General features: G+C 48.3%; 1 protein-coding gene across 1 annotated transcript in view; it reads right to left on the minus strand.

Moving 5' to 3' along the window:
- The window catches only part of GNA14 (G protein subunit alpha 14), a 230,786-nt gene extending 223,667 nt beyond the window's left edge, over positions 1 to 7,119 (minus strand). The window contains exon 1 of the mRNA XM_008056071.1: positions 6,500 to 7,119. Within this exon, the coding sequence (XP_008054262.1) occupies positions 6,500 to 6,623 (124 nt within the window). The 5' untranslated portion in view covers positions 6,624 to 7,119. The remainder of the gene's footprint in view (positions 1 to 6,499) is intronic.
- Between the last annotated feature and the right edge of the window lie 3,337 nt (positions 7,120 to 10,456).

Genomic DNA, 10,456 nt, shown 5'->3' on the forward strand with positions numbered 1-10,456 from the left:
CCTGGGCAACTTGGCAAGACCTCATCTCTATAATAAATCAAAAAATCAGCCGGGCGTGGTAGTGCATGCCTGTACTTCCAGCTACTTGGAAGGCTGAGGAGGAAGGATTGCCGGAGCACAGCAGGTCGAGGCTGCAGTGGCCGGGAGCGGCCACTGCATTCTAGTCTGGGTGACAGAGCGAGACTCCAACTCAAAAAATAAAAAAAAAAAAAAGACCTAAGAACCAAATGCAATGAATCCCTGGGCCTATCCTGGATTCTGTGCTGGAGATAGAGGAAATACCACATTATTGGAGGAAAAACCGTGATATGGATAATAGACTGGACACAAATATTGCATCAAGGTTACATTTACTAATGTTTCATAAGTGGACTGTGCTTAGGTAAGAGATTAACCTTATTATTATTATTATTTGAATCAAGGGTCTCACTCTGTCACCCAGGCTGTAGTGTAGTGACATGGTCACAGCTCAGGACAATACCCACCTCCTGAACTCTGGGGATCCTTCCATCTCTACCTCCCGAGCAGCTGGGACTACAGGTGCACACCACCACCCCTGGTTAATTTTTTGATTTTGTGTAGAGACAAGGTCTTACTATGTTGCCTAGACTAGTCTCAAACTGTGGGCTCAAACAATCCTTCTGCCTCAGCCTCCGAAAGTGCTGGGATTATAGGCATGAGATACTGCACCCTGCTGAGATTAGTTCTGTTTTTAGGAAAAACATACTGAAGTATTTAGAGGTAAAGTCCATGATGCAAATAACTTACCTTCAAACATTTCCAGAGAAAAATCTTATATACCTGTGTTGCACTTTTGTTTTTTTTTAAAGAAAGTAGGATTTATTGAGAAGACAGAAAAGTTCTCCCAGTGAGAGGGGACCCAAGGGGTCCTGTACTTTTTTTGTTCTTGCAATTTTTCATGCATTTTCATGCATTTGACATTATTTCCAAATACACAAAGTTAAAAAAAAAAGATTTGGGGAAAATGATTGACAGCAAAAGGGCACAGCAACTTTCTGAAAGGATAAAAAATGTTCTTGATCATGGTCATACATTTGTCAAAACTCACGAATGTACACACTTAAACTTGGTGATTTTTATTGTATGCAAATTATATCTCTATAAAGTTTGTCTGCATAAATGTGCAAAGGTAAAAGTCCATTATTTCAAAAGGTTCTGTATTCATTTAAAGACAGAAAGAAGACAGAGTTCCTGCATTTGCCTCTTGAGAGGACTTAAGAACAGATGTGCCATGGATGGAAGCAAGCTATCTGGTGAGGTCAACTTATTCCAGCCAAATGGACATGGACATGAGTCACAGATAAAGCTACACAACTCCTCTCTCCCTCTCTCTCTCTCTCTCTCTCTCTCTCTCTCTCTCTCTCTCTCTCTCTCTCTCTGCCTGTCTCTTTTGAAATAGGACCCCACTCTGTCACCCAGGCTGGAGTGCAGTGACATGATCACTGCAGCCTTGACCTAGCCTGGACTCAGGTGATTCTTCTGCCTCAGCCTCCCAAGTAGCCAGGACTACAGGTACATGCCACTGTGCCTGGCTAAATTTTTTACTGTTTTTTAAAAGATGAGTTCTCACTATGTTGCCCAGGCTAGTCTCAAGCTCCTGGACTCAAGCAATCCTTCTGCCTGGGCCTCTCCAAGTGCTGGAATTACAGGTGTGAACCATTGTGCCTGGCCACAATTCCCCTTTTTGTAGCATATTATGGCAAATTTTTAAAAACCAGAATTTTTATATTAACATCAAGTTTGCAGTGAACACAATAAACACATAACTGGATAAGATAAAACGTAAAAACTTTATGAAATCTGGTTCCCAAGGGATGCTTCATATTACCCCGGGTCCTAAGAACACTACTTACTGTCCTCACAACTTTCCCTAGGTAAGTGGGGAGCAGTTATATATCTCATCCAAGCCCCCAAATGCAGAGGATCGCTAGCATCCTAACTTCCCCATATTTTGAGATCCTACTCAGATGATGCCTCCCCGCTCCCCTTTTTTGCTCTGTCGGTACCACCTCTTAACCTCTGCTAAGCTTTTATGATCACCTTCCTCATAATAGTTGTTTATGAACTACCTTCCTCCAACTCAGTCTTGGGAAATGAATTCCCACCCTGAGCAACATATCTGGTGGCACTTTGGAAGTCTGTTGAGTTGAACTAAGTTCAGAGGAAGGAAGATGGGCATATTTACCATTTCACTCCTTTTCTTCTTCACTGAGTGGACAAAGTTTGTCACACTCTATCATGAAACCCACACTACCTGTGCCATTTCATCAAATGGACTTCCCTCCTGGAACTTGATAGCTAGTTCTAAAATGCGACTTTGTTAGAGTCAATCCAATAAAAATTTGGGGGACCCAGACTTTCAACTCTTTGGCGTAAGTAGGAAGAGAGATTTTAAAATCAGCTCTTGGCTCAGAAAACACTCAAAGCAAAACATTTCTGTTAAAGCACTGCCAGGACAACTTTGACAAATAGCTATACAACCTACAACTCGTCAACCAAAATGGAAAAATGACACCTCGCTGGGGCCTGAAATTACTCAAAACGGAGCAATGATAACTGACACTCACTGAGCACTCACTGCCAGACAAAGCCCAGAGAAGTTACTACACAGTTAAGAAACCGAAGGGCCAGAGTTTGAACCCAGGCAGTCTGGCCCAAGAAGCTACATTTTTAATACTGATGCTGGTATTGTAGATTGATATGTACTCCCATCATAACTTTTATGTTGATGTCCCAACCACCAGTACCTCGGAATGTGACTGTATTTGCAGATAAGGTTTTGCAAGTGATGATTAAGAGAAAATGAGACTCTTAGAATGGAGCGCTAATCCAATAACACTGGTGTCCTTACAGGCAGAGGAAGAGAGACACAGGATGAGTGTACATAGAAGAAAGGTCATATGAGGACACAGTGAGAAGTAGTTGTTTACAAACCAGGAAGAGAGGCCTCAGGAAAATCCAAACCTGCCAACACCTTGATCTTGGACTTCCAGTCTCTGTAACTGTGGAGGAATTAGAGTTTATAATACTGAGTGATCTCTCGCAGAAACAAAGTATCACATGTTCTCACTCATAAGTGGACCTTGAACATCTACCGTAATACTATAAGAAAAGGATGAGCCGGGCTTGGTGGCTCGCCTGTAATCCCGCGCCTTTGGGAGGCTGAGGTGAGTGGTTTGCCTGAGCCCGCGGGTTCGAGACCTGCCTGGGCAGCGAGACCTCATCTCTACAATAAATCAAAAAATCAGCCGGGCGTGGTAGCGCGCCTGTAATTCCAGCTACTAGGAAGGCTGAGGCGGAAGGATCGCCGGAGCCCAGCAGGTCCAGGCTGCGGTGGCCGGGAGCGGCCACTGCACTCCAGTCTGGGCGACAGAGTGAGACTCCAACTCAAAAAAAAAAGGAAAAGGATGGACAGTGGCAGGAAACTATGGGAGGGGGAGCAGGGAGGGGAAGGGAGATGGGATTAATGGTAGGTCAATATCTGTCTGGGGAAAGGGGGGCACACCTCATCAACAAGGGTACCTGCACAGTGAATATTTGTATACCTATCCCTTAACTGTACCTCACAATTTTAAAATAAAAAAAAAATTTTAAAAAAGAAAGAAAACCCAACTTTCATTGTTTAAGCCTCCTTGTCTGTGGTATTTTGTTATGGCAGCCCTAGCAAACTAATAGAGTCAGCCTAAGTTAAACACCAATTCCTCTTCTTTCCAGAGAGTTCCATCCAAGGTGAGGTCCTCATCCAAAATTAAGCCATCAAAGTTGCTAGAGACACTCAACCCAATTAATAAGCAACACATCAGCAATCCCCATTTAACACTAAAATCAATAAAGGATCACATTTTCCCTCATTTAGTTACAACTCCCCTGACATTTTCTTTCCACACCAGACAGTACCTTATCAGAACTCCTTTTTGTCCTGTTTTTATCCAAGGAATTGATAAGGAATTCTTTCTACTGAAAATTTAACTGTCTCCTTTATTCCCTCCGTCTAATAAGAAGGCAGCACGCCGACATCTTGCAACTACCAGCCATAACCAGACAACAGCTTTTATCTGTCCCTGCTGGACACTGACCCATGCTTTTATTAAACGCAAACAGGATGCTGCACTTTGGAAACATCCTAAAATTGGCTGACTTTTCAAGTCACTCCATGTTCCACACAGAATCGCAAACTCCCATTTGCAAACAGAGACACCTGAGCTGTGGATGATCTAATTTACCCACCATGGAGACTCGGGTGGATTTTTTGTTCAAACTGCATGACTTCAGGCAAAGCAGCACATCTCCTTCCGATTCCCCTGTCTTCTGTATGAGTCACTGCCTCTTCCTTTATCTTGAGAAGAAAACATGAAACTGTACCTTCTTCCCTTTCAGACTGAAAGAAACCAGAGGTTTTAAAATTCATCCTTGGGGTTCTGAATGGCTCCATGTGTTTTGAAAACTGTTATTTTTCACAGGAAAGTTGTCACTAACAGGATGTGCTAGTCACAGCTTGGCAAAATGAAAATGGGGGTCTTGGAGAGATCAGGCAGTGCCTGAAGGGGTTAGGAAGAGGGTTGGAGCAAGGGCCTGGGGAGACGAAGGAGACCCTCTAGACACCCTGATTAATGTGACTTTCAGGGTAAACAAATTACCAACAAACATTCCTCCCTGGTCTGGGTGTAAATGCAAGCATTTTACATCAAACAAATTGCTTATTACTGGGACATGGCCCAGCTGACCGCGTGATTTTTCATACAAAGAGCCAGTATTTGTCAGGCTCCTGGACACTATACTTCATACACTGACATGAATCAAAGTATTTCATAATAAAAAGGGGTCAGTCCGCCATTAAAAAAAAAAAAAAGTATATATGCATCTAAAACCAGATCCCTTTGGCTTGTGGGGTCTGGTGCAAGCATGTAAATTAAGGCCTGTATAATTACTTTAAAGTGTTAATCAAGCTGGCAAACTGTCACACAATCCTCCTCCCTTGACAGAGGTAGCTTTATACAGCCTAGAAGACCAGATACAATGTAGAATTTTCAGACCCCTCAGAGTTATGGGCCAGAGATGGAAAGCGCAGACCTGGTTAATGGTTAGACCCCCTTATCTTCCCCACCCAGGCCCCCTCTCTAGCAGAGGGGCCTCTTGGACACACATGTGGACTCCCCTCACCCAGCCCAATTTCCAAGCTCTTCCACTACCCCAGTCCCTTTGGGCACTCCTTAGGGATCAGGTCTGCCCTCTCTTCTAGGGCTCACTCCATAGGCAGGCTTGGAGTTCTTTGAGCAGAGAATTCCAAGTGGGGCTTGGGGGGAGGAGTGCAGACTCCCAGTGCTATGGGGAGGAGGGGCACAGCCTGGGAAAGTCGACACTGTCTAAATCTAGAGGGTAAGTGCAAGGGGCTCCCTCTGCCCAGGTCTGAAGTCAGGACTGGCGAAAAGCCTTCTCTATTTTATACCAACTAGATCCACTTTTCTTTCCTTGAAGACTTCTGGGAGGGTAACTCCTCATATTAAAAGTGAATCAACAAACAGACAGATGGTACAAGAGAGGATTCCTGTCTGGAAGGGACGAAAGCAAAAAAGTTGGAATACTTGAGGCTATTTAGAAAAACATCCATAGCTGAGGTCACGGTCTGAAAGAAGGAAAAGGCAAATCTTCCTTAAACAGTGAATGGATTGAACAGCGAAGAGATGAAATCCTTGCCCTGTGGCATAAACTGGGCAAATCTTAAACTGCTTTTGAAAGTGGATGTCCTCCCAGACCTCTGCAAGAGACCAAAAGAGCCTGATGAAGAATAGACGAGGCAGCGACCCTAAGAGGAGACAAGCTGGACAAGGGAGGCTTGGGCCTGCTGTAAACAGAAAGGTCTTGCCAAAGGGACCCAGGGGAGCAGACGTAGGAGGACACAGAGTCTGGAGAGTGGCCCATGGCACGGGCCTCACTCCCGCGGCTGACCTGGAATCCGCTCTGCCTTTTCTCAATCTAGGCAAGTGTGTCCATTTTCTAGGCCTCCATTTTTAATTCTCTAGCATGGGGATATGACTTGCCCGCCTCACCGGGTGGTGATGCCCATAAAAACTTAGCACGAGCTGGCACGTGGTAAACGCTCAAGGTACTTCACCTAAAACTGAAAGCATGCGGGTCGGAGCCAGGGTGGCACCCAAGATGTGAGTCAGGTGGCCCCCCACCGACCTCAAGCCGGGTGGGCAGTCGCGTGGACGAGGCTTGGGGAAGAGGGCCACACTGGAACACGTGGGGGGCAGCGGACAAGGGGTCGAGGGTTCCAGTTTTGGGGTAGGAGAAGGGGGTGCTTTTGCAAAGGACAGGCGCCTGTGGCTCAAGTCCGCGGCGTCCGCGAGCCCTCGGGGAGGAGGCTTTAGGCGCGCTGCGCTCTGCTGGACTCCGGGCGCGAGGGGGTCCCGGCGTGCAGAGGGGCGGGGGGAGGCGAACGCCCGGCTCGCGGGGGTCGGGGGTCGCAGCCACTCACCCAGCAGCAGCAGCTTGAGCTCGCGGCGCGCGTCCTTCTTGTCCCGGCGAAGCTGGCGCTCGATCTCCGCGCTGATGCGCTGCGACTCCTTCTCCTCCGCGGTCAGGCAGCAGCAGCCGGCCATGGCGCGTTCCGCACCCGACGGGGCGACGCGGCCCCGAGCTCCCCGATCAGCCCGCGACGGCACGGGGATTCGGAGAGCCAAGACGGGGCCGATTTGAGTTCGGCGGCACCGGCCCGGACCTCCGGAGCTCGATTTCAATTTCCCCCCAAGGGCCGGCTCTGAGGCGGGGGGGGCGAATCCCGAGCGCTGGGAAAGCTCGAGTGTACCCCGAATCTAGCCTCACCCCGCCCCACACCCGCGCCGGGGAGGAGGAGGGAGAGCCTAGAGGTTGGGAGCGTGGCTGGCCCCGGGAAGACGCGCGCGCCCCTCGGCGCTGGAGTGGGACAGCAGTCAGGGGGCGCAGAGCGCGCGCAAAAGTTGGAACCCGGAGAGGATCCCTGATCCCTGGCGGTGTCTCCGAGGGGGCGGCAGGCGCGGCGTGGGTTGGAGGGAAAGGACCTGGCTGGCCCTTGCCCGGAAAGTTCCTTAAACCTCAGCAGTGACCGCAGACGGAGACCCAGTGGAACGGTTCCCGCTGGCGCTCATGGCTCTAAGTGACAGGAGGAGGCGGAGCGTCTCGAACCTGCAGCCCTGGCGTCTGCCCGAGTTGGCCTACGGGACACTCCACGCCGATGGCGACTGGGAGCGAAAGGGGGCGAGCAGGGAGCTAGGGGAGCGGGGCCGGGGGGCCTCGAGTCTCCACGAGCGGCCCGCACACCTGCCTCGCGGGCGGCGGCGTCCCGGCGCCGGGAGGGAGGGCCGGCCCGCCGAGGGTGCTGCCACCCACGCGCACCGGCCGCCGGGCCCTTCTTCCTGCCGGATCCGGGTGCCGACAGGTGAGTGAGTGTCGCCAACTCCCAGCCTCCGTGGAGGCGGCGACAGCAGCTGGAAGACGAACGGCACCAAGCGTCCGCTGCGGGACACAAAGCACCAGGGGCGAGGTTGAGTCTCCACCCCGATCTGAAGTTGAGGCTGGCACACCGACTTCACCACCACACACCCCAGGGGTTCCTAGACTGGCTCTTTCCGCTTCCCGGACCCCCCTAGACCAGCTCGCGCTTGGCCAGGCCGGTGATCAGCTGGGCAGCTGCCTGCAAAGTGCGGCTGGACCTGAGCCCGCGGGCTCTGAGCCGGAGAGAGAGCTGTTATAAGAGAAGTGCGCGGGCGAGAGTAAATATCCTCCCAGCCCTTCCTGCATCTCGGGACAAAGGGGCTGGGGAAGGGGGACATGGAAGGCAGTTGGGTGCTTTGCATTTCATGATGCATTTCATGATGCCAGAAAGGGCTGGCACGTTCCCATAGCACCTGGCCAGTTCCCTGCCCCAGCCCTGATGTCTGACAGCCGCCTCGCTCGTGTGTGTCCGAGCTGCTACAGTGACCTGGCTCCCCTGGGACGTCGGGGTCATGTTTACGCAGCATTCATAAAAACTTAAAAATTAAAAAGCACCTCTTTGTACTCAAATGACACGATAGAATACATATAACAACATTTGTCTTTTGTCTGTGGCGATTTCGATGCAGAAAGAGGTAAGTGGAGAGAGGGGATCCGGTCGGCCATAGCAGTTAATGTTATTTTCCTTTTCTTCGAGTCAGCATCTGTCACGTAAACACTCTGTGGTGTTAGGCAATTAGCTAATGCTTCCTCTATTAAGAGCAGGCACAAGTGGCTTGCATGTGAGTAGCATATCTTTGACTGATTTAAACGGAGAAGCATTCTGGGTGGGGTGGTATGTATCCTTATATGAAGAACTTGGCATCGTGATGTTACCTGACTGCAGGGTCTCATTGTGTATTTTACAGTTTAAGAAATGTGCACAACAACAATAAATGTGCATGCATTCTTAAATTTGTGAATCTTTAGTTTCCTTGCAGGCATAAGTTGACAGTAACAGTGACCCCTACAGGGAACCTCCTGGACATTTCTAATTTGATCTTTGTTTAGTCACACGTTTCTCCCTTAGCTCTTACAGCGTCATTTACAATTGGAGGAGATCGCTTGGCTCCTCAAAGTAATGATTGCATCATAATTATTAGTATTTTTAAATGATTAAAACTTAGAGGGAAAATTTGAATTCTAAGTTAACTGGAATAACCAACCTATTAGGTCTAAAGTTGCTAAGATTTGTTTTTCTTTGTTTTTTTTTTTTTGAGTTGGAATCTCACTCCGCTGTCCAGGCTGGAGTGCAGTGGCAAGCTCACCACCACCCCAGCGTCAACCTGCAGGGCCCCCCCAGCAATCCTTCCGCCTCAGTCTTCCAAGTAGCCGGAACTACAGGCTTGTGCTATCACGCCCAGCTAGTTTTTGATTTATTGTAGAGATGAGGTCTCACCGAGTTGCCTGGGCTGGTCTTAAACCCACGGGCTCAGGCAGTCCACTCATCTCGGCCTCCCAAAGTGCTGGGATTACAGGCTGAGCCACTGAGCTCGGCCTAAAGTTGCTAAGATTTAAAAAATGTTATGAAATCTACTGATTATGGAAAATCTGCACAACTTTCCTGGGCTGGCCAACTTGGTAGTATGCATTCATATCTGAAGCCTTTGTCATGTCCATCCTCTTTGATCAAATCACTAATTTCTCCCTTAATAAATAATCAGACAGAAACTCTATGAAGTATATACAAAGGTTTTATTTCTAATAACAACAGCAAAAGCTCAAAATAACCTATCTGTCCAACAACAAAGAATAGGTCAAATAAGTTACGGTTTATCCATACAATGAGTTATTATGTAGTCATTAAATACCCAAACATGTAGGTAAAACGTATGCAAGTAACAAAGTTTTGGGAAAAATCAATATATACTGAGTGAGAAAAAACACACGATACAAAAATAAATAGTATGATACAAATTTTACTATGAGAACACACATGTGCTTTTTTTTTTTTTTTTTTTTTTGAGTCAGCGTCTCACTCCATCGCCCAGGTTGGAGTGCACTGGCATGCTCATGGCCACCCCAACATCGACCTGCTGGGCTCCAGTGATCCTTCTGCCTCACCCTTCGAAGTAGCCAGAACTACAGGTGCGTGCTACCATGACTGGCTAATTTTCTTTTTTATATTTATCATAGAGACAAGGGTTCACCAAGTTGTGCGGGCTGGTCTTGAACCCACAGGCTCAGGCCTCCCAGAGTGCTGGGCTTACAGGTTGAGCCCAGCCTCGGCCTCCCAGGGTGGTGGGCTTACAGGTTGAGCCATTGAGCCCAGCCAAACCACGTGCATTTTTAAGAGTCTGAAGGGACCCACATCACAAAAACAAGTTGATCTTGGACTGAGCACTGTGACTTACACCTATAATCCCAGCACTTTGAGAGGCTAAGGCAAGAGGATTGCTTGAGTCCCTGAGTCTGAGACAAGCCTAGGCAACATAGGCCTCATCTCTATAACAATTAAAAAAAAAATTAGCTGGGCTGTAGTTTTGTATGCCTGTAGTCCCAGCCACTCTGGAGGCTGAGGCAAAAGGATCACCTGAGTCTAAAAGGTCAAGGCTATGGTGAACTATGATAGTGTCATTGCCCTCCAGCAGAGTGAGACTCCAACTTAAAAAAAAGAAAGAGAAGTAAGTTGTTCTTAGTCATAGCTGTTGGTTGATCTTGATGGTCTGCTAGAATTTTTTTTTTTTTTTTGAGTTGAAGTCTCACTCTGTCATCCAACCTGGAGTGCAGTGACACTCTACCAGCCACCGCAGCCTCAACCAGGTGGACTTAGGCAATCCTTCCACCACAGCCATCCAAGGAGCTGAAATTACAGGCACGTGCCACCACACCAGCTAATTTTTTAAAATTTATTGTAGAGACTAGGTCTCACCAAGTTGCCCACTCTGGTCTCCAACCTCTGGGATCAGGCATTCCTCCTACC

This window comes from Carlito syrichta, unplaced genomic scaffold, assembly GCF_000164805.1.
Source record: "Carlito syrichta isolate Samal-C Ts95f unplaced genomic scaffold, Tarsius_syrichta-2.0.1 Scaffold302089, whole genome shotgun sequence".
Classification (NCBI taxonomy): Eukaryota; Metazoa; Chordata; class Mammalia; order Primates; family Tarsiidae; genus Carlito; species Carlito syrichta.